At 33.1% G+C, this 22,836-nt stretch overlaps 3 protein-coding genes across 5 annotated transcripts; 2 read left to right on the top strand and 1 right to left on the bottom strand.

The window, feature by feature from the left end:
* Positions 1-1,847: 1,847 nt before the first annotated feature.
* Positions 1,848-7,709, bottom strand: LOC103487972 (sugar transporter ERD6-like 6). Of its 3 annotated transcripts, XM_008446497.3 has the most exons (20): positions 7,565-7,696; positions 7,409-7,431; positions 7,054-7,295; positions 6,681-6,743; positions 6,509-6,598; positions 6,363-6,422; positions 6,200-6,265; positions 6,061-6,126; positions 5,881-5,956; positions 5,317-5,381; positions 5,135-5,227; positions 4,919-4,999; positions 4,744-4,828; positions 3,797-3,843; positions 3,649-3,711; positions 3,514-3,573; positions 3,356-3,421; positions 3,217-3,276; positions 2,956-3,070; positions 1,848-2,186 (listed from the first exon to the last, which is right to left on the bottom strand). In XM_008446497.3, the coding sequence occupies exons 3-20, from the start codon at positions 7,243-7,245 to the stop codon at positions 2,074-2,076; spliced, it is 1,461 nt and encodes a 486-aa protein (XP_008444719.1). In that variant the 5' UTR covers positions 7,246-7,295; positions 7,409-7,431; positions 7,565-7,696; the 3' UTR covers positions 1,848-2,073. The 3 variants fall into 3 exon arrangements, with proteins under 3 accessions (XP_008444719.1, XP_008444720.1, XP_008444718.1); XM_008446498.3 differs by lacking the exon at positions 7,409-7,431 and having other exon boundaries at positions 7,565-7,709; XM_008446496.3 differs by having other exon boundaries at positions 7,409-7,591.
* A 3,587-nt stretch (positions 7,710-11,296) lies between these two features.
* LOC103487973 (uncharacterized) lies at positions 11,297-13,700 on the top strand. Its single transcript, XM_008446499.3, has 3 exons — positions 11,297-11,851; positions 11,952-12,823; positions 12,951-13,700. The coding sequence occupies exons 1-3, from the start codon at positions 11,421-11,423 to the stop codon at positions 13,535-13,537; spliced, it is 1,890 nt and encodes a 629-aa protein (XP_008444721.3). The 5' UTR covers positions 11,297-11,420; the 3' UTR covers positions 13,538-13,700.
* A 5,080-nt stretch (positions 13,701-18,780) lies between these two features.
* Positions 18,781-20,579, top strand: LOC103487974 (zinc-finger homeodomain protein 2). Its single transcript, XM_008446500.2, has one exon. The coding sequence runs from the start codon at positions 19,449-19,451 to the stop codon at positions 20,391-20,393; it is 945 nt and encodes a 314-aa protein (XP_008444722.1). The 5' UTR covers positions 18,781-19,448; the 3' UTR covers positions 20,394-20,579.
* The last annotated feature ends 2,257 nt before the right edge of the window (positions 20,580-22,836 follow it).

Here is a 22,836-nt window from a genome sequence, read left to right as displayed (position 1 = left end):
ACAACTCTGTCCTTGATAGTCCAATTTCCTATGCCCTTCTCATTAATTTAGTGGACCCTGTTTCAGGGAAGATATTTGTATAAGTGATTTCTTTTCACAAGCAGAGATGTGAATTAGTGGAATACTTATAATCTACATTCAGAAAACACAATTTAGGTCCAAGTTGTGTTTTTTCTAATTGCTTAGTTTACATATGATATGTACTACAATTACACGAGTATGACCACCTCTGCTATGGAGTGTTGCAGAAACCTTGGACTTATAATTTGACATCCTTTCCATGGAACTTTTATAATGAAGCATGAAGTAGGTAGATGTGGCGTATGACATCCATCCAGCCTACTCAGAGATTCTCATCTTAGTTGCGGATTGTCTTTTTATGGGACGGGTGGTAGCTGAGGTGAACCAGAAGCCTGCTCCAAATCCAAGCAGGAGCTAGGTTTTCCATTATCATTAGGACTTGTTTTGCTATAAATATAACAAGGTTGTTATTTGTGCTATTTTGGCTATGACTAACATCCAGTTGTAACCCATCTATGTTTTGTAATGCAGCGCGTTGGAGTTGAAATATCAACCTGCATCAAGGAGAATGACCTGTGACTGTTTGCTATTGAAGGATGTTAGAGCACCTTCAATTTATGAAATCAAACCCGAGGGCACAAACAACAAGAATCACTCCAGAAATCCCTTTAGGGTTGTTGCTTCGATCTTTTTTTATCTTCTCATGAAGGTTTCTCAAGCATGCCGCTTCGCCCAGTGTTATCACGTGGTTCCAAAGTGCTCTTCCAGCTGCCAGTTGACTCTCCAAGCGTTGGAGGTAATCCCGTCTTTAGCCTCAAGTCTAGTATGGACTTCACGTACACTGTCGGCCGACAACGCATCTGGAAGCTTTAGCTAAGACCAGAGTGGTCTCGTAAGTAAATCTCTTTATCACTCATACTTCTATTTTAAAACTCTGTTAGAATTTGATAAGAAATAGGGAAGCAGATAATCATTCTGTTTTTGTAGGAAAAAGGTGTGCGAGAGAGAAAACAGAGCAGAATTTTATGGGATAAGGAAAGAAATCCACACACAACCAGTGCTTAAAAAAAGCTCAATCAATTGAAAAGGGATACTTGAAGTTGGACGAGTACGTTACAGGTAACCTCTGGCCCTTGATGAATATCTTGATTTTTGAAAATTGAACCTACAAATCTCAATTTCATTTATCGATTTCTAAATTTGGTTGTTTAACTTTTTGGAATGTTTTTGAAACCCGACTAAAATTTGTAATTAAAAAAAAGGTTGGTTTTGGATTTTGTCGAAGAACCAAACTCTATTACCTAAGATAAAAATCATGCCAAAACATTGATTGAAAAGACGTTTGTGTTCTAATTTAAATAGTAAAAACTTTTTAAAATAATGATGTCTTTTCTATATTTTATTTCCTTAATTCAGCTCATTCTTTCAATTGATTTGTTTGTTTATTTTAGTACATTCTTTGAATTGATTTGTTTGTTTATTTTATTACGAACCTTTTCTTTTTAGAAATTTTTATTTGTTTGAAACTGCATCATTCACGAAACAATTTTCCAAGAAATTGAAAATTTGAATATAAACAGAATTCTTTTTAGAACAAAATAGACATTTCAAACGAAAGTATAATTTAGAACGACAATTTTTCTCAGATAACAAGAGTGCTTAATTTTGTAACTCTCACAAATTACAAATAAAAAGGGATTTTTTTTTGTTCATTTAATTAAGTGGTAATTAGCATATGCTCCAGCCATAATTCAAAAGTCCCATGCTCCACATTCATTTTAATTAAAAAGGAAAATTTTTTTGTAGTTGAAAATGTCGAATGTATATAGTGCAGAAACAAAAACAAGAAATACATAAAATATAATTTAATGTAATCAAATAATATAAACAAAATTATTGGCCAAAGAGATGCAAAAACAGATTGCAAAAATATGAAATGATAAAAGAGCCAAAGAGGAGACTTGTTGTTTGATGCTTGCAAAATGAGAATGGAAGCAGACATGTCCTCCTCTTCCTAACTAATAAATCAAATAGGAAAAGAAAAGAAAGGATTCATCTAAAGGAAAACTGGATTTCTTCAAGGGTTCTGCCTTTGGTCTCAGGAACCCAAAGTGTTACGAATAGCACCATGAAAGCAGTCACCACCAAGTAAATTGTGAATGTTCCTGCAAAACCCATGCCTCAGATTGACTTTCATTCGAGCTTAAAAGGTTAGATTTACGCCCACTATTTCTATTATCTATTAGATCCATAAGTGTTCGTGAAAGTTGTTTTATCAGTTGCATCTTCTTCTTCTTCTGGCTTACTAAATTAGGTCCATGCATGTTCATGGTTAAGTAGGAGGGCTTGAATTTGGATTCGGTGGGGCTGGAAGCCAAATTTATCACTAAGTTAGTTAATAGTACTTATACTACATTAGTTTTATACGGAGTCTAGTTCTCTGAAACCCTCTCCCTATATAATGGTACATATAACATAGCAAAAATTCTAACAAAGGGGCTTTTGTGAGTTGTAACTTCTCGTGTGAATTTAGACGTTTGATTAAATTTTTAAAGGAACCCAATGTATGAAGAGTAGTTAACATCTATGGAGAGATGACAAAATGCTATGACCTGTGAGTTCAAATGATACTTTTGTGCTAAACAAAATGTTTAATTTTGTAAATACGTACATTATATACACTATTACTTCAAAAAAAAGGTTAATTTTGTAGATAGGTACATAAATGTAAGATTACTTCCCATCCTCTCCCTTTAATTTTTCATGACTAGTACATCAAATTAGAATGTCTTACTGATGTAATACTCAATTTGACGGTTGATATTGCATTACTAAAACTCAAACTGTGTCATTAAATCGCCACTAGACCCAAAAAATTCAAACTGTCTCATATTAAATCGTCACTAGACCCAAAAACTTGAGAGAGAATCATACCTCCGCTGCTCCATTGTAAGAGCAGGTTCGCCGACATTGTGACTGCCCATGCGCTAAACCAATTGGCTAGGGTTGCTATACTACCAGCAAGACCCTTGATATTCACAGGAAGAATCTGCACCCCAAAACCATATAATTAGCTTAAAGTTGCTAGAGAATTTTGTAGCTTATGTTCTAAATGAATATATTTTTATTAATCTCTAAACCATGCTGATTTTACAGTGGAAGAGGAAAAAAACCGAGATATTACAATGAGCATACCTCAGACATTATGATCCATGGAATTGCTCCAACGCCCAAAGAGAATGCGACAACCATTGCCTGCAGAAAGATATCTCTATTGACTCACAGGATCAAACTTTTAAAACTAGATTTTAATGATGTGTAAACTTGGACATACCACAACTCCAACTACCGACACGATCCCCGCTATACTATACAAACTGGAATCCTCCGAGACAGCATCCTGATGTCAATTTTGCAACACAGCAAAGCTTTTAGATGGCATTGCACTAAGATCTTGAGGCTAAGAAATAATCAAATAAAGAACTTCTTTACCTTCAGAAAGAATGCCACAGCAACAATCAAAAGGCTAAGAGTCATTCCAGCAGAGGAGATCTGAAATAAGATTACAAGATAATTAACAAAGAGTATAGTAATTAAAAGAATTAAGAATGACAACATGGAACTCACAATAAGTAGAAGACGACGTCCAGCTCGGTCGATCACCCATGTTGTAACTGCAGTGGCAACAACCTAAAAAAAACACGCAAGTCGTTGCTGAAAAGCAGAGTTCCGGTAGAGCAAATAAATCACTAAGCACATCAATTTTAGATTGTACCTGGATAGCGCCGAGGCCAACTGTAGCTGCATTACTTGAGGTAATACCTGTTTGAAAATGCGATATCGAAAAGTCATTTGATGCTTAAAATTGGGAGGAATTTAGGATAAGAATATTTTTTTGAAAGCGTAGATATGTAAGAATGTGCCTCAAAAGAAAAAAAAAAAGAAAAAAAAGTGCGAAAATATTAGGAATGTTATTATAAGACAAAATTAGGAATATTATTAAGATATTCAGAAGACTAACTTTTAATTGGCTTAAGTTATAACTATTAAATAGAGCAGGTCAGAGTAGTTTTATTGGCTTGCATATTTTGAGTACCCTTTAATTTTTCTTTGGTAGTGCATCATATTTCCAATTTTATTTTTCTTCTTTTTCAATCTCAATTCTGTTTCCTACCATGGAAGGTAATGTTCTTCACACTAGGAAATAGAGCAGGGCTAGGCGAACCGATTAGGACGCTAAGTAACTTTGTTCAATAAAAAATCTAACAACAAAGTGACAATTTTGGTCTCTTTCAAAATTCTAACAAAAATTTTATACACAACAAGAACCATTCAATATCATGACAATATTCCACCAAATGTATTGAGTGTGGACTGTTTGTGTTGCAATTGTCATAGAAAAGAAATAAATTTAAAAACAGAAACAAAAGGACTAAAATGGTTGCTTTTCAAGAAGGATTTTCAAATATAGCAAAATGAAGTAAAATATTTATTAAATATAACAAAATTTTATATTTTATCAATGATAGACACCGATAGATATAAAATTTTGCTATATTTTGTAAATGTTTTCAGTAGTTTTTGTCACATTTATAATAATTTTCCATTACAAAACTAAAATAGACAAAAACCACGTTAAAAAAAGCCAAAAGAAAAAGGTAAAGGGACCAGAAAATATGATTTAAACCAAATACTTAATGTAGGCCAGATATATTTACTTACCGGCGGATGCAAAGATGGTACTGGAGTAGAATAAAACGCCATTAATTCCACTCAGTTGCTGCAGGATAAGTAATCCTATGCCAATCTGAATAATATGAGAGAGCTGGAAAAGTAAGTTCCTGAATTCTAGGCTTAATATGAATATATTTAAACAGAATCTTCAAAATCTCCATACCGACAAAGGCAACCAGTATCTTCTCTGCTTCAGATCAGCAAATCTAATAGTTCTTCTTCTGTTGGCTGAAGCTACAGACCTCTGCATCATGAAAGCAGGAAGAAGTAATTTGAATCAATGGTGTTACTAAATAGACATACTTTCCATGGTTCTGCATGAAAAAACATGACTCGTAGCTAAAACGAATTCATTGAATTATCATGTGTATTCATTCACCTTGATTTCATTTACTTCAACGGTAATATCAGTGTCAAACCCACGAAGAACTTGCAAAGATGTTTCAAACTCCTCCGTCATCCCCATCTTTGCCTAAAAGTTGATAAAAGATATATAAAAGAAACTGTAAGAAATAAAATTTAGATTTATCAAGTTGAAGATATTCATGTCATGACTTTTACCAGCCATCTTGGAGATTCTGGGATGAAAAACAATCCAGGTATCAATATTGTACAAGGCAAAATTCCTGCAAAAGAAGTTTGCCGTGATGTTTCATCAATGAAAGTTTGTACTTTCTGATGTCAAAGAAATGTCACACAAATACATGACATTTTATCACAGCAACCATCACACACTCTGTGAAGAACTTTCTAACATCACCCACACACCAAAATCTGATGCTCATATTCACAAGGTTGAACTATAGGTTCTTCATCAACTCCACGCTTATAAAGACTAGATTTCAGAGCATGTCTTTTTCATTAAAAAAGAGAGTGCTTTTAAATGAAGGTTCTTTACTGAAGTAGGCCTGGAGCAGTATGCAATTAGAAAATAGCCAAGCACCCTCCACATCCCACAGCTTCATTTTTGGTACAATATTACATAACCTTTTTAACCATTGGCTATTTATAAGCACGATTTCTAGGGTCTAATTTCATTCCATTTGTCTGCCTAAAGGAAGATAAATATATCATTGATTAACAAACAACAAAAAGCACTAACAAAGATCATTCTAGATAACTTACCCAATACTGCAAGTATTCTCCATGGTACGAATAGTCCCAGCAGATAAGACAGCATTATTCCCAAGGTAACAGACAGCTACATCACAAAAGGTGAAAGTAGCTAAGTTGAGAGGTGGTTAGAATTAAAATGTTTTCCAATCCCAAGACCAATTCACAGAACAAACACCAAATATGTCCAACCTGATTGACTGAACCAAGACTTCCTCTCAAGTTTTGGGGTGCTATTTCGGCTATATAAACGGGGACCTAGAATAGAAGATAGATTTCCATCAGTAAAAGTACAAAATCCGAGATAATCTAGCTGAAATTAATGTCGCACCGTATAAGAGATTATTCCCACGCCAAAACCTTCCAGTAACCTCCCCATGTAAAGGAAAGACGAATCCTACATAAACAACAAAAATTGCTTATATATAGTAAGTATATGTTGCCAGTTTATATGGAAGAGTGTCCGTTACAAAATGAATCTCTTTTAAACTAACTTTTGCAAATGATATGGCAAGCCAGCCTATGATATTGGGAATTGCAGCAATCATTAAGGCCTGAAATTAAGCACATAAAAAGTAAGATTAAATCATCCAAATAGAAGAAAACCTTCAGCAAAACGAATTAAAGCAAGAAATATTACCCCTTTCCGCCCAATATACTCAGCCAACTGACCGCTGGTTATGGCCCCAACCATAGCACCAACATTGCTTAAAGAACCAAATAAAGAATACTGTTTCATGAATCAGGTCAGACATGATTGTAGTTCACAAATGTAGAATGAAAAAGGCAAATACAAGATAACAGAGACATACCTCCGAGACAGTAAGTCCAAGATCCCGAGTTATTGCAAATTGGGTCGGTGATGAATACCCTCCCTGCAAAGTCAATACTTACTCTGAATGTTTCTTCAACACAATCGACAATTTGCAACGAATTCCAGAGATACCCAACAAGCACAAATCTAATTAACATAACCGATCACAACAGAAATACTCGTCTCTACCTGATCTTTTAGTTCATTCTTCTAGTTTTTTCCATTGAAAAACTCAAACCCAGTAACTCTAAAGGTTCAACTGAAAAACGAACTAATAAACTTCCAATAATCCCACAAAATCCCTAGTCAATCAGCAACAAATTCTCTCAAAGATTTGGAAAACAAGACTGGAAGAGGTAGTTAGTTATTACCGTGAAACCAAACTGGATAGGGCCCAAAGCAACGATGAGAACACAAGCAACAACAGAGATGGAGTTATCACGAATAGCCTGAGACGAACCCATCAAACTGGATTGCCTGGAACCCATTCGATACCAGCTCCCCGTGTGCAAAAATGGCTTCCTGATGTCCCTCCCATCTTCACTATCATCCCTGAAACTCATCCTCTTGAACGAAGATCAATCGTAATCAAACCCCCAACCTGGCGCGCGATCTGTTTGTAGAAATGCCACAACCAAGTAACAAATTATATAGAAACTGAAAAGAAAGAAGAAAATAGTGGATATACATAAACTTCCCAGAGTAAGATATTCCCCAATTACTCACAAATCTAATTATGTTGCTTCAATCTTCCTCTCAAAAATTTGGCCACAAACGGACAGATTCACCAAAAACCAAACATCAATCAATACGTATAAAAATACAGATGCAGATTATATATATATAATTTGTGGGCTCGTTTCATTTTCTACTGGGCCATACCTTCTCACCATCATCGTGGCGACTGGTAGGATATTTGGCGAGTTCAATCGAATCTGAGGTTGTTGTGGTACAGCTTGCGCTATAAAATTATTTGTTCTTTGAGCTATGGAAATCGGTTGGTTTGAATTTACTAGCACGTTTTTAAGCTGCATCCTTACTAAATTCCAGAAATGTCAGCTTGAATTCGAGTGATCACATTGTTTTCAGAAATGAATTAGCTTTTCTCATTAATTAACCTTACATAATCTGACCCTTAAGTTGCAAATTTAGTCTATGGATAATCTATGAAAGTTGACTTTACATTGAATTATTGGTTCAACTTTCAGTTCTGTGCACAATAGATATATCGATTTTCATAAATTCAAAGAATTTAAAAGTTAGTTTTTTTACTAAGCACAATTTTGTGTTTTTATAAAACTCTAAGCCCCTTGTAAAAGTTTTTGGTTCTTTTTTAAAAAATCAGCATGTTTTCTAGACATCTCTTGCAATAATTTGTATGTTTTGTAAGAATTTTTAATCTAACTTTTTAGAAAAAAATCAAACGTTGTTTTTTAGGTTTTAGATTTTGGCCTAGTTTTTAAAACCATAAGAAAAAAAAATAGATAAAAATGAAGAAATTTGAAAGTGGAAAAAGGGTCTACAACAAATTTTATTTTATTTTATTTTATTAGATTTGCAAGTTTTAATATTTTTTAGAAAACTAAAAATTTTAATTTTAATTTTAAAAGATCGAAAAAAGCAAAGTTGACTGAATTTTTAATTTAATATAGTTTGGTTTATGGGATAGTTTGCTTTTGTTGGCTTTTCACCTAATTGGGTTATTGCAAAGAAAGGGATGATATGAAGCTTAGAGTTGTCAAGTAGAAATGTGAACCCAAATTTGGGAATTTTTGTCATGATCATTCAATTAGTTTGGATTTGTTAATGATTTAATTGGAACCAAACACAAAAGAGAAAAGGGAAAGAAAAAAACCTTTAACTTGTCCTCTACAACATTAGAATCCAGCTTTTAGTATTAATTAGGTATATGGATTGATCATTTTGCTTAGTTGAGTAACTAACCCCCATGTTAACAAATGGTTTGTCAATTTAGATCAATAACTAGATAACTCGATTTGTCAGTTATCTAACATCCATCTTCTATTAACAAAATGTGATTTTACTAGACTCTTCATTCATAACCATCTTAATTTGTTGAGTCAACCGTACAAGTTTTACAAAAATCAATCAACTAAGAAGTCTATTAAGTAATATGACGTGTTTCAAACACTAAGTTAAATTATGAAATATGGAATTAGGTTAGAATTAAGAAGATTGTATTTAGGGTGAAGATCAAGATTGAATTTTTTAATAAATGTCATTGATAAACATACAAACTTAAAAAGTTGAGTTATTTAATATGCAACTAAAGTGTGAGATTGAAATGTTTAATAAGTTTATAAATTGAATAGAGAAAAAAATGTGGGCATGACATCTCACTTATTTTTTGGTTTTTCATTACGTGTTTGTTTTTAAAAAATTTACTTTACTCTTCATAGGTAATTTGTCTTTGGGCAAAGTATATTTTTTGTTCTTGTATTTGACATTAATGTCTATTTGATGGTCTCTAAGGAATCATTTGAGAGAAGAGTTGGGTTATGGAGGATTAGTGTTATAATAAAACTAATTTGTGTTTGGAGGAAAAGTTTAAAAAGGTAATTTTATGATAAAATGTGTTTGGATGAAGAGTTTAAAAATGTAGTTTTATGGGGGAGTTAAGAGGTTGAGCTATGAAGAGTTGAAAAAGGTTTAAGAAGAAGGAGAGGGTGGGAAGAGGGATTATGATAACCGTTCCCCTAAACAAGGGTTGAATTACTATAACCCAACTCCACATTGATAACCCTTAGATCGAACGGCTCATAAGGTTTCAAAATAGTTGCTTTAATTAATTCTTAAGTTTGGTAAATGACCCTAGATGAATCCTTAGACTTGACAAACGAAAAATAATATGAAAGTTAAGTTGGACGTCTACTTCCCTCTCAACCATTGCATTCCTTTCTCTTTTCTCAAATTCATCGGTTAAAGATTAATTCTTTAAAACCCCGTATTTGATTTTTGTTGTGATCTAACCTAAAATTGAGAATGTTTCGAATTTAGACCAAAAGTAAAATTTAACTACACTTTCATTTAAAATAATAGTACAAAAAGCTATTCATCTAAAAAATAAAAAAGTTTCGACTAATTAGACACATTTATTTAGATAAATATGTATAGAAAATTCTAAGATAAACAGAAAATGAAAGCTTTGGTTTGGCCCACCAAAGAGAAAGCCCAAAAGCCGTCTGACGCTGAAGTCCCAAACTCTTCGATCTCACTTAAATCATATTCAAAATATAAACTTTATTATATTTACAATTTTTTTAAAATGTTAAATCAAACTCAATTATTATTTCTAAAGATGCTACCTAATATAATTACCTACGAACCTATAAATTTGTTTGTACTTCGAAAGGAAATAAAAAGGTTTATAATTTTGTTATCACTTAAATTTAGATTAACTAAACTTTAGGTAGTTATAGTTTTAATTTATTGCTCATAATTTGATAAAACTTCGTTCATAAATCTCTCCGTAAAATATTCTCTATCTGTGTGTTTCCTTTGACTAATTTTCTACCTTTTCAATATATCATAGCTAAAGACCAAGTTTATAGAACTAAACTTTCTTTTCTATTTACATTCCTATCTTCTATCATTTTTTCAGTACTACTTCCAATCTTCTACTTATAAGACTATATAACTGTGGTGATTAACATATATAGAACAACATTAACTTAATTAATAAGTTAAAATTCGATCTAGTATTTCTAAACTAAACTTTAGAGAACAACATAGATCAAACTTAATTCATAAAGTTTCAATTCCAACAAGACATGATCACTCAAACAAATTTTAATATACACACATCGATACACGTACATACATATTATTCTAATCTATACATTTTACTTAATTTGTTTAAAGACATAAAATTTCATGGACACCCACCAATAATAAGAAAACAAAATGAAATTTGGCATAATATTTAATACATTCCTTTACAAATAATAGGTTTAAACTAAGGCAAGACTAAATAAAATCCTATCATAATATAAACTTTCTCCACATAAGAGCCTATATGTCAACCTAATACAAAAGAATAACAACCTAATACAAAAGCATAATACTTATCTATATCTTCATACACCTCCTTCGATTATAAAAAAGAAAATTTAAAATATATATATATATATATATATATATATTGTTGGAAAAAAAATCTGACCTCAAAATTTATATGCATGGTTATGGTTATGTAAGTGTGTAGACTGTTACAAAATAGATAATAATATCCGAAACGAACAGATATGGTTGACATTAAAAGGTGAAATAATCAAAAAAACATATATGTATGGCATCTTTCATTTGTCGTGAGATTAAGCAGCCTGATTTGTTATTAAGCAATTTAGTGGCCATCTGATCTTAGTTATTATCAGAAATTATACGAAGATTCTTTTAGGATATACAATTAATTAAGTCTTTGTTTATTAAATTTTTATATGGCGTCTGTTTGTAGTTGGCATTGGCAGCTTTTATTATTTGCAATATCACATATTCTCATGGTATATCCCTTTCTACTAACTCTTGCTTTGGAACCAAATATTAAACCCTTTTTTTCTTTGTCATCTTCAAAAACCCATTTATTATGTCATTTAATCTTTAGTTTATAAAAAAGATCCATTACCCCATCAGTAATTGACTAGCTCTTCACGTTTTTTTAGTATAAATTGGGCCATATGCGGCAAACCAGTTGCTTAGTCGGAAAAAATATCAGATAATAATGTTATACGAGAATTTTGATCCATTATTCCCGGAGCAGCCGGTGGTCGACCGGTATCTCCCGGTTTGGGCGAGCCTTCCAGCGTTCGGGTCGAAGCCAGCGTTCATCTGGACCGAAGATGGCACCGTTGAGGCCATAAATGAAGGCTCATTTCTGACATACCGGCAACTTCACGATACCGTTCAGTTGATCACCGAACAGTTGCTCCGGCAGTTGCGGCGGCGGGATACGGTGGTTGTATTGTGCTCGGCGGGGCTGGACTTTGTCCAGCTAATATATGGTTGTCAAAGAGCTGGGCTAGTGAGTGTCCCCATCAGCCCCCCCGACGTTTTTTCTGAGAATGAAAATTGTCACCATCTTGGTAGAGCTCTATCCCAGACTAAGCCCCGTGCCGCCATAGCTCACCAATCTTACATCACTACCGTTTTTCGGTACGTTTTCAACGAACCTTAGTTTTTATTTGTTCATTTATTTAATACTCAAATGCATCCTAATGTGCATTTATTTGTGTGTATATATATATATATATAGGTACATCTCCTCATCTCCGGCCGACGAGAAGTTGGCTTTGTTATTGAAGAGCGTGCAATGGATTTCAATGGAGAGTTTAAAAGAACCCCACAAAGAATCAGAGCTCAATCAACACAAACACCATTCCTTTTCTCATCATTCTTCCTCGTACTCCGGATGTAATCCAGACGATCCTTATTTAATCCAATACACATCCGGCGCCACCGCAATTTCCAAGCCAGTGGTGATTACCGCCGGCGCCGCGGCCCACAACGTCCGTGCGGCAAGAAAAGCCTACGACTTAAACCCAAACGACGTCATCGTTTCATGGCTCCCACAGTTCCACGACTGTGGCCTTATGTTCCTTCTCTTAACCGTCATCACAGGGGCCACGTGTGTACTAACCTCACCCATATCATTCGTCACCCAACCAATCACGTGGCTCCACCTCATCACAGCTTTCAAAGCCACGTGCACTCCCGTGCCGTCTTTCACTCTCCCACTCGTACTCAAGCGGGTGGGTAATTATTCAAGTGGGCGGGCGGGTAATTTGGATTTGCGGAGCTTGAGGAATTTGATTTTGATCAATGAACCGATTTACCGGTCTACGGTGGAGGAGTTTGTGGATGTGTTTAAGGCGGTTGGGTTGGACCCGGGTTGTGTTTCTCCGTCGTATGGGTTGGCGGAGAATTGTACTTTTGTTTCGACGGCGTGGTGTGGCGGTGGTGGGTTTCCGGCGATGCCAAGTTATCGGAAGTTGTTGCCAAGTGGGAGGTTGAGGGATGGGATGTGTAAGGAGATTGAGGTGGTGGTTGTTAATGAAGAAACTGGGGAGGTGGTTGAGGATGGCGTTGAAGGAGAAATTTGGATCTCCTCGCCCAGCAATGCCTTAGGTAATTTTCTATTAAACTATAAATGTGGAATTCTTACCCTTACAAAAAATTTCAAAAATTAAAAACATTTGGTTTTTTACGAATTGATACTTTCAAAAGAAAAGCTCTCACAAAAGTTCTCTTTCAGGTTATCTTGGCCATCCATCTCTAACCGAAGAGACATTCCACCGTAAACTCAAGAACAAAGCAAGCCTTAATTTCGTCCGCACCGGCGACAGAGGAGTAATTAAAGGTTCCGACAGGTTCCTCTTCGTCATCGGCCGGTGTTCGGACGTAATCAAATTCAACGACAACAACCAACAAATCCATCCGCATTACATCGAATCCACATCTTACAAAAATTTCTCCGCCTATCTTCGAGGCGGCTGCATCGCCGCCGTCAAGATATCATCGGGGACAGTCGCCTTAGTTGCCGAGATGCAGAGAGACGACAGAAACGACGCCGAATTGCTGAGAAAAATATGCGAAGAAATCAGAAAAGCGGTGTTGATTGAAGAGGGAATTGAATTGGGGGTTGTGGTTTTGGTGAAGAGGGGAAATGTGTCCAAAACGACGTCGGGAAAAGTAAAGAGATGGGTGGTGAAGGAGAAGCTCGGCGGCGGGGGATTGGAGGTTTTGATGGCCGTCGAATTTGGAAAAGACTGTGAGGGTTTAAAGGATTTAGAAAGAAAAGGAGAGTTTGGAACTCGTCCTGTTCTGCTCTCCATGCTTTAATTTGAGTGTTATATATATGTGGGTGAATTTAGAAAATGTTGGCGACACCCACTTTAAATTTTACACCTTTAGCTTAAATGCATAATACACCAATGTAAGATCAGATTGCAAAATTACTTAGTTGTAATTTTCGTAATCACTACTTTACGTTTGAATTTAAAAACCCCCCAAATTTTATCTTATTCAATTTTACAAAAGACAAATGAAATTAAAAAAAAAAAAAAGAAAAAAAAAAAAAAAAAAAAGAAAACCATTTCAAATATAACAATAAAATAAAATAAAATAAAACTATTTATAAAACATACCAAAATCTATCAAATTCGTTTGTACATTTTAGTTTCCTTTTCTATTCGACTCTTTTTTTCTATCCGTAAGAATTTTGCTTCTTTTTCTTTCTTTTTAAACCGATGCAATTTGGTAATCTTATTTTTACATAACAGAGAAATTTTATCTTTACGTGACAAAGAGAGATAACTATATAGTAAATTACATTTTTTTTTCGATGCGAACCATGTTTTCTCTAAAAGAAAATATTATTACAAAAAAGTTGAAATGCTTATTCGTGTAGCCTCCAACTTAAGGTGGAGATTCGAAAATTCAACATTTTATAAGAAAAAAGCATAGCATTTTAACTAGGTAAGTTTATTTGATAAAATATAATGGAGTAAAAAATATTACTAGAAAAACTTATTTGCATTACATCTGTAAATTCTATCATATTTAATAAATTAAGTATCAATTAACATAAAATTTATCCTACAAACCTGTTTGTTTTTTTCCAACAAAAGAAACCGTAAAAATAAGAGTCATTTGCAAATATAGTAATTATATTCAAAATAATAAAGTATATAACAACATTTTAAAAAAAAAATTGCAAATATAACAAAATCTGTCAAAATCTATCAATAATAATAGTTTATCACTCATAGACCATGTAATAAATGTTAGTCAATAACTGATAAACCTTAAAGTCTATCAATCATAAAACTCTAACTTTACTATATTTGTAATTTTTAAAAAATATTGTTACATACATAATAATTATTCTCAAAATTGTTACCAACTATAATTACCATTCAAATACGATGGAATCGCCGTAATTTTAATTTGAAATCGTGGTCCATAGGCGACGCAAGAATCGAGGCACGTGATGGATGTCATTGGGGAGGGTAAAACAGGCCCGTTGAAAATAACCCCGACGTCGTATATGGGCCCCATCTTATGCTAGGTAATAATAGAAAAACAGTTGGGCCTAATTTTCCCCCTTGGAATAAAGCCCAACAAAGACAAATGTAAACTATTCTTATTAGTAAAATGAAAAAAAGAAAAGAAGAAAAGAAAAGAAAAAAAAAGAGTGATAAGTAACAGGGTCTCAAATTTTTATTTAGTAAATTTCTCGAATATATTAAATCCAAACTTGAATGTTTAAGATCATTGTTTAATGAGTTTTTCTCTCTCGTACAAGTACCATATTCCTTCTTAAAGGTTAGAGGTTCAATCTCTCATTTTATAGTTGTTGTATCGAAAAAGAAAAAATGATATATATAAATAGAAAAATTAGACTAAACTACATAAAGTTAACAATACATTGGAAACAATAATACATTAAATATTTTAATATTTTCAATATCTTGTATCAAAATGTCAAGAAAATGGTCGAGTTAATTTTAAAATGGCCATTCTTCTTTTAAAGAGAAGTCGTGTGATTAGTGACAGTGTGGTATTCTACATTAAAATTTTAAATCGTAAAAATTGAAAGAACAAAATTATAGAGATGTTAAAATTAGATTTCGTACAATATAGTTGTAGAGACGGTAAGAATTATATATATAAAAAGAAAAAAGAAAAGGTTTAGGGTTTGGTTGGTTAAATGGGAAATTTGGGATTAGGATTGGTGGAAAGATTTGGGATGATGGGAGTGTGGAGAAAACAAGTACCAAAGCAAAAGACGTGGAAAGAGAGACAAATGAAAAAAAAAAGAAAAAAAAGGCATCGATTGCATCAGAGAAAGGTAAAGACATTGCTTGGGGCAAGCGTGCTGTTTGCAGACACTTTCACAATTAACCTCTTCTGTACGACCAAACCCAACACACACACACTCACACACAATGCAACGCGACAATCCCATTTACTGTTCACTCTCTCTCTCTCTCTCTCTCACTTTTCACTTTCACCTCCCCATTTTTTACCTCACCCTTAATTTATGTGCTTAACCCAAAACGTCATTTTCTCTTCATTTTAAATCCATGAGCTTTCACATTCTCAAAACTTTAGGTATGTTTTTTCTTGTTTGTTTTGGTGTTGGTAATATATATGCAGCGGATATTTGAGTTTTCTAAAGCATGTCAAGTTGCAACTTCTATTTGATGTCTATACGAGTTAAACTATGATTGAGGACTAAAATATACTGCAAGCTTAGGTATTTATACAACTTTTTTACCTAGATAACTCAATAAATAAGAACTACAAACATATTTATATGGGTCATGTATTAGATATGTCCACGAACAAAAGGAAAAAAAAACTATCGTAATACATTTCGTATAAACCCTAAACAAAATATAGACCTAAGGTTTTAGTATCATGAGATAATTGTGCTTAATATTAAATTAAAAAATCAAGACATCTAAACGTTATAGCATACGTTCATTTATCACACTTTGTAATTTAGGGGTGAATGTATAGAAAATTTAAATGATTAATGGTATAACCTTTAAAAGGGTGAATGTACGGAAACTAATTAAATTAAATATGATTAATTAACATGCCTTTTAAAATAAAGATTTATTATGATTAGCTTCGGACACATAAAATGTATATGTTTTCATGCATGGTTCCGTTTGAATATTATGGGACCGCTATAGTATGGCAACAGATGCAAGAGGGTCGCCTACACAACAACAAATGAATTAGACTAAACCATGGAAAAGCAATACATATTGCATCCTCAAGAGCTTGTTTTTTAGTGATGCATTTTTTGGTATTTTCTAAATAACTTTTCTTTTATGACATTTTGAATTTTTAAATGAGAATATGTTTTTTGAATTTTAAATATTTTAAATCTCTTATTTGAATGCTCAAGAAAATGACTGAAACCTACAAAAAATGAGTATACTCAATTTACAGTTTTGTCAAATATGTTTATTGATAAATAATTATTAATAATTTATAGTCAATATATTTTTAAGAAAAAATACAATTAATATAATTATTGAATCCCTTGTTTTCCCATTTTTATTTTTAAATTCCCCACCATTATATAATACTTTTCAAATAGAATATTTGATCTTTAATCTATTATTTTCCCATAAAATGATGAATACATATATAATAGAAGAATTGTCCTTTTTTTTTTTTTTTTTAATTTTAAGAGAAAAAGAGCTTTGAAGCAAAGCTTCTAATAAGTAAGTTCATAAAACCATTATTATTCCAAAGAAATCAAATAGTTCATGATAATATAAAAAGAATGAATCTAACTCAAATGACATAGGGTTTGTAAAAACATCCAAGTTAGAGGGTTAATTCCTTACTCCACCATAGAAAAGGATTTATATATTAAATTTAAAGTTTCAATTTATTTATTTTTTCTAATTGAAAAAGGGAGTAAATCTTTTTTTTTTTTTTTTTTATGTCATGAGTATCCAACCTATATTTCACTCACTTTAGTTCTTAAAACTTTAAAATATTCCAATTTCTAAATTCCACCTTTAAATATTCTACATTTTCCCCAACCACAACTTTAAATTTGTCTTTATTATTATTACTATTATTATTATAAAATCTACCCTATCATTCATTCTTCATTAATCAACAAAGATATATGAATCAGTTTCAAAGTTCAACACCTAAACTTACAACATTAAAGTCGAAAATACTTGGTCTATGCAAATACCTACTTATTAGGTACCATAATTTAATAACAGCACACCTACAGACCATGTATCAATAAATCAAGTATACATTCATCAATTTATGGTTAAATTACAAGTTAAAGTCTGCAACTTTTTTTATTGATTTGGTCAAAATTTGCAAAAATGTTTAATAAATCTTTAAGCTTTTAAATTAGCTATTAATTGACATATCCATGCCTTGAGAAATGTCCAGCATGTCCTTAAGCTTCTAAGTATTTGTCCAATATGTATCAATGAATTTTGTAATGTGGTATGTAATAGAACATTGACCTACTATTATTATTACTTTTAATTTCTACTATGTACAAAATTGAAAGTTTTGAGTTAAATAGATATAAATTTTAAATTTATATATATAATAGATGAGACACACTCCTTTTAAGTTTTTGAAACGAAACTAATAAGTGAAAATACTTGGGGTTATTTAGGACAAGGATCATGCAATAATACTACAAAAAACCACTTATAGCTACGGTAAATACTATTTCAAAACATCTTGTTTGCTATATACAACATTTACTATATTCTATAACATTTATTGGATTGCTCACTCAAATGTTTAATCACAAGTTGTCACATAACATGATTATCTTTTTTTTTAAAAAAAAAATAACTTATTATTTGGGGAATTGTTATGAATAGAAAAAAAAAAAAAACTATAGCAAAAAAAAATAATAATTGTAGTTTAATAGATTTTGTTATATTTTGTAAATAGTTTCACTATTTTGCTATTTTTTTAAATGTCCCTGTTAACTTTTCAATTATGATCGAAAAGGAAATACGGCCGGTTGTTAGTTGCACATAGTTTTTTAACATACTTTCCTTCCTTCAAAAGTTATAATATTACGTTAAATCTTACGTAAATAGTTTGAAACTATCATTATAATGTTGGACACTAAATCGGAGTGACAATGACATAAAACGTTATGAATAATGACCATAATGCTTATTTGAATATAAAAGAATTAAAAATAACAACATTTAGACGCAACATCCGAAAAGTTTTTCTATTCTAATAGTTTTATATAGTACTAACTATAGATGAGGAATGAACCTCTAACTTCGAGAATAGTATGAGGAATGAACCTCTAACTTCGAGAGAAGGGAAGGAGTGATGGGGGAATGGTTATTAAGTAAAATGAAGGAAGGAATAAAGAAGATTAGGGTTTAAGGGGGGGGAAATGGGAATATGAAAGCGAAGTAAGGTCGCATCAAAAGGGGGTATGGTTATGAGTAGTAGTACAGAGCATTGGTGATGGACCATGGTCAAGTGCTTAGAGATAGAAAGAGAGAGAGAAAATAGAAAGCAATGAATAATAATGAAGGGGCCAAGGGAGGGAGGGGTTATGGGTCCCATTTATGGCAGGGCGTGGGAGAGGGATGAACATGACGTTGTCGGTTGTTTTTGTGTATTGCCCTTCCCTTTGGGTGCCATTTTTACCCCCCTTTTCCTATTTTTCCCCAAAATACCCTTCCCATCTCTCTCTTCTTTCTTCTTTCTCCTTCCCTTCGCTTCTCCATAAGCAACCAACCTGTCTCTTGTTGGATATGTAGCTGGCCTGTTGGATCCCTTGAAGCATTCCCCTCTCTACTCTCTCTCTCTCTCTCTCTCTCTTTCTTTCTATCTATCTATCTCTCTCTCTCTCTAAAACCCTAATCTCCTTTCATTTCTTCACTCTCTCTTTAATGGCGCCCAAACCCTAGCTAGCTTGGTCCCATTTCTTCTTCTTCTTCTTCTTCTTCTTCTTCTTCTCCTTCCTTGTTTTTTCTAATTTCATGGGGGAAAGTGGGAAAGTGGAAATTAATTTAATTGAGCATGCACCACTAGCAGTTTAATTTAATTCGATTTTCAATTTTAATTACATGTATGTACCTGATTGATTCTTCGATTTGAACCCCTCTGCCTTCTTTGAGATCTGAGCTCTCTTTTTCCTTTATCCAATTTTTTTTCTCTGTGTGTGTGTGTGTTTCTGTGGTTTAGGGTTTTGGAATTTACTCGTATGGATATGAGAGAACAAGAGAAGGAAGTAATAATGCCTGGAGCTAATTCTGGTGCCGGTGCTTATGGTCATATTTTTGGGGAAACTTCTTCCGATAGGATTCATAATGGTTCTCATCACCATATCCAAACAGACCACCACGATGCCGGTGAGAATGTTGGCGGCGGCGGTGGCGGAGGAGGAGGAGGTGGAGGTGGTGGTGGTAATTTTTCCTCTGGCGGTAGATCCAAGGCGCGAGGGGGTGTTTCTGGAGTTAGATATCGTGAATGTTTGAAGAATCACGCGGCGAGCGTTGGGGGGAATATTTACGACGGATGTGGAGAGTTTATGCCGAGTGGTGAAGACGGAACCCTAGAGGCTTTGAAATGTGCTGCTTGTGAATGTCACCGGAATTTTCACCGGAAAGAAATTGACGGTGAGACTCAATTGAATATCAGTCCTAATTACAGAAGAGGCTTAATGTTGAACCATCTCCAGCTTCCTCCGCCATTACCTTCTCCTTCCGCTCTTCACGGTCACCATAAATTCTCCATGGCATTGAACCTCCATTCTAGTCCTACTGCTCCAATCATCGCTCCGATGAACGTCGCCTTCGCCGGCGGTGGCGGAAACGAGTCTTCCAGTGAGGATTTAAACGTTTTCCACTCCAATGCGGAGGTTATGCCGCCGTCTTCCTTCTCCTTGTCGAAAAAGCGTTTCCGTACAAAGTTCACACAGGAGCAAAAGGATCGGATGCTCGAGTTCGCTGAGAAAGTCGGATGGAGGATTCAGAAGCAAGATGAAGAAGAAGTGGAAAGATTCTGTACGGAAGTCGGAGTGAAACGGCAAGTTCTCAAAGTCTGGATGCATAACAACAAGAACACTGTGAAGAAGCAGAACGAAAATCACGAACCTGATCAACTCACCGGTACCGGCGCCGGTGCCGGCATTACAAATGAATCGTAACTTGGAATCCATGGCGGCCAATGCCTGCTGAAGAAGGTAAGAATCACGTACGTTAAATTAGAGGAATATAACGTCGTTTATATAATTGAAGGAATATTGAGAGACGATTTTATGTCAGAGACCTTCTTGTGATTCTTCTTCATCTTAATTAATTTTAATCCCTCAATTATTTATCGTTTTTATTTATTTATTTTTTTTAATCATTTTTTTCCTCAACAGCTTTTCATCATTTCTGACCAATGGGACCAATTTTAATCTCATTCATCTTTCAATTAAAATTAATTAATATCCTTTCTTAACTCCAATGCTCTTAACTCTGACACTCACATTATTGTAGTCTTCATGTTTAAATAATTTCTCCATGTTTTAATTGTATTTATAAACAAAAAAAAAACCCCATTTTTTATTATTTAAATTTAAGTAAATTATTTGTGGATATATATGGACAATTTTTAACTTAGAGAAAAAAAGGAAAGAAAACACATGAAGCAAGGATTGTTCTAAGAACAGTTTCTTAAAATAAAATTTGCCAATTTAGTTTATGCATCAAATAATTGTTTCTTATCCTATCTTTAGTTTAGTCCTCAAATATGCTTCTATTTAGTAATTTTCATAATTAACTAGCTAGAGGACCTAAGTACTCATATTTGTTATTCTTTTAACTTTTTTTCTTACTATTACTAATCAAGCTTTCGAAAATGATGATGTGACATGTTAATTTAGCTTTTTTTAATTAAAAAGTATTCATCTTGAAATACATCTATAATTAGAATAGATATCGAAAGAGACATGAATGTCGATAATAGAAAATGCATGTATTCTTTTTTGTTTTTCAAAAACATTGAACAAAATCTTGTCTTTTTGACTTGAACGAAATAACAATAAAGCCTTTGATGTTATGGATGATATAGAGTATGTATTATTATGGTTTTTTTTTTCTTGGAAAGAAAAACATTGGGGCCTAGGAAGAGTTGTACCGAAAATTTATTTTAGATGCGGGTACGTAAAACTTTAAGGTTGTAGTGCACTCCATGGAAGGAATAACATTATGTCATCTATATTTACATATTAGATTTTAGGTTTAAATTTCATCATGGATAACATAGGTTTAAAACCCATTCGTCACATTATATATATACATATATTTATTGCAGTGAGAAAACACACACATTCAATTGAGGTGTGAGAGTAGATCATTTTGGGTTTGTTGAATAATAACAATGTTGTAAAGGGATTGTTTTTCTTAAAACTAGTCAAAAATTAATTACACCCTTTATATTCACCGAAAAATATATACAATCTAAAGGTAAATAACTAAAATAAAATAAATATTTTAAAAATAGGCATAATTCAATTATATAGAATTTGTACATTAAGCTAGTAACGTTATTTGTTGAGCAAACAATCCTTCTTCTATAGTCAACACCATAAGATTATTAAGGTCGACATTCATCCATGCACGCTAAGGGAGGTATTGGAGTCGAGCTCCTCTCACCGCTACGTATGAAAACCTTTGCGTACCTCTATTGCTCTATGGAATATGGAAGAGCTACCTCCCATAAAATCTATCTACCTTAAACTATCCCTTAGCTTATAGGTTCTTATATGGGGTTGTTATTCTAGTTCTCCTAAAATTGTATTACTCACCCCACATCGGAGATGAGAAACAAATGTTAGAATTTAAGAAAGAAGGATAAGATTTAAACCTATATTTGAACTATAGGCGTATTTAGAGTATAAATTGGTAGATTTTGTAGGCCAAAAAAAGGAAAAATTGTGATTAGAGAGTTAATTATATTTTGTGTTAGGGAGGGTCCCAAAAGAGTCCTTTGGATTTGGAGGGATGTGTGAGATTGAGTGTGATATATAAAGCTGATTTGACTTGAAGCTTTATTTATTTATGGTTGAAAATAGGGAATGGGTACATGAAAGATAGGGCTACCCATAGGCTACAGACTGGGAGGAGGGACATGTCCCCCTCTTTTTAAATTTAAAGTTAGAAAACTATAACAATAATAATTACAATATTAATAAAATAATAAATACTTAATTAATTTTCAGATCAAAATTCAAATTTGTATTTTGAAATTTTACTTGAAATTATTCAAAATTAAAGATAAATGAGAAAAGAAAAATGAAGGCAGCAATTCAGGCACAATACATACGTGATATATTATTTATTTGTTTCGTCTGAAAAAGTTATCGTTACACTCAATTACTTAATAAAATTTAAAAATTTAAAAATTTAATTTATACGTTGTCAATGCGATAATGGTATGATAGTAAACGATTCAATTTTAATTTTTACTCACTAATAAGATGATGCAACGATTATCATCTAATTTAAAGAGGAAAAAATATTCTCGATAAGATTTAGTTTTTCAAATATATCAAAGTTCATAAAAATATTAACCGGGGAATAATTTGAAATAATTTTCAATAG

This window comes from Cucumis melo, chromosome 3, assembly GCF_025177605.1.
Source record: "Cucumis melo cultivar AY chromosome 3, USDA_Cmelo_AY_1.0, whole genome shotgun sequence".
NCBI classification, from domain to species: domain Eukaryota; kingdom Viridiplantae; phylum Streptophyta; class Magnoliopsida; order Cucurbitales; family Cucurbitaceae; genus Cucumis; species Cucumis melo.
Note: the sequence above shows the minus strand (reverse complement) of the source record. Positions and strands in the feature narration are given on the sequence as shown.

Excerpts from the sequence above, each read along its gene's own strand:
- LOC103487972 (XM_008446498.3), bottom strand. The coding sequence starts at position 7,245 with ATGAGTTTCAGGGATGATAGTGAAGATGGGAGGGACATCAGGAAGCCA. Across the intron at positions 6,744-7,053 it reads CTATCCAGTTTGGTTTCACG|GGAGGGTATTCATCACCGAC; the intron begins GTAATAACTAAC and ends TTGACTTTGCAG. Across the intron at positions 3,844-4,743 it reads TACCATCTTTGCATCCGCCG|GTATTACCTCAAGTAATGCA; the intron begins GTAAGTAAATAT and ends ATTTTCAAACAG.
- LOC103487973 (XM_008446499.3), top strand. The coding sequence starts at position 11,421 with ATGTTATACGAGAATTTTGATCCATTATTCCCGGAGCAGCCGGTGGTC. Across the intron at positions 11,852-11,951 it reads TACATCACTACCGTTTTTCG|GTACATCTCCTCATCTCCGG; the intron begins GTACGTTTTCAA and ends ATATATATATAG. Across the intron at positions 12,824-12,950 it reads CTCGCCCAGCAATGCCTTAG|GTTATCTTGGCCATCCATCT; the intron begins GTAATTTTCTAT and ends GTTCTCTTTCAG.
- LOC103487974 (XM_008446500.2), top strand. The coding sequence starts at position 19,449 with ATGGATATGAGAGAACAAGAGAAGGAAGTAATAATGCCTGGAGCTAAT.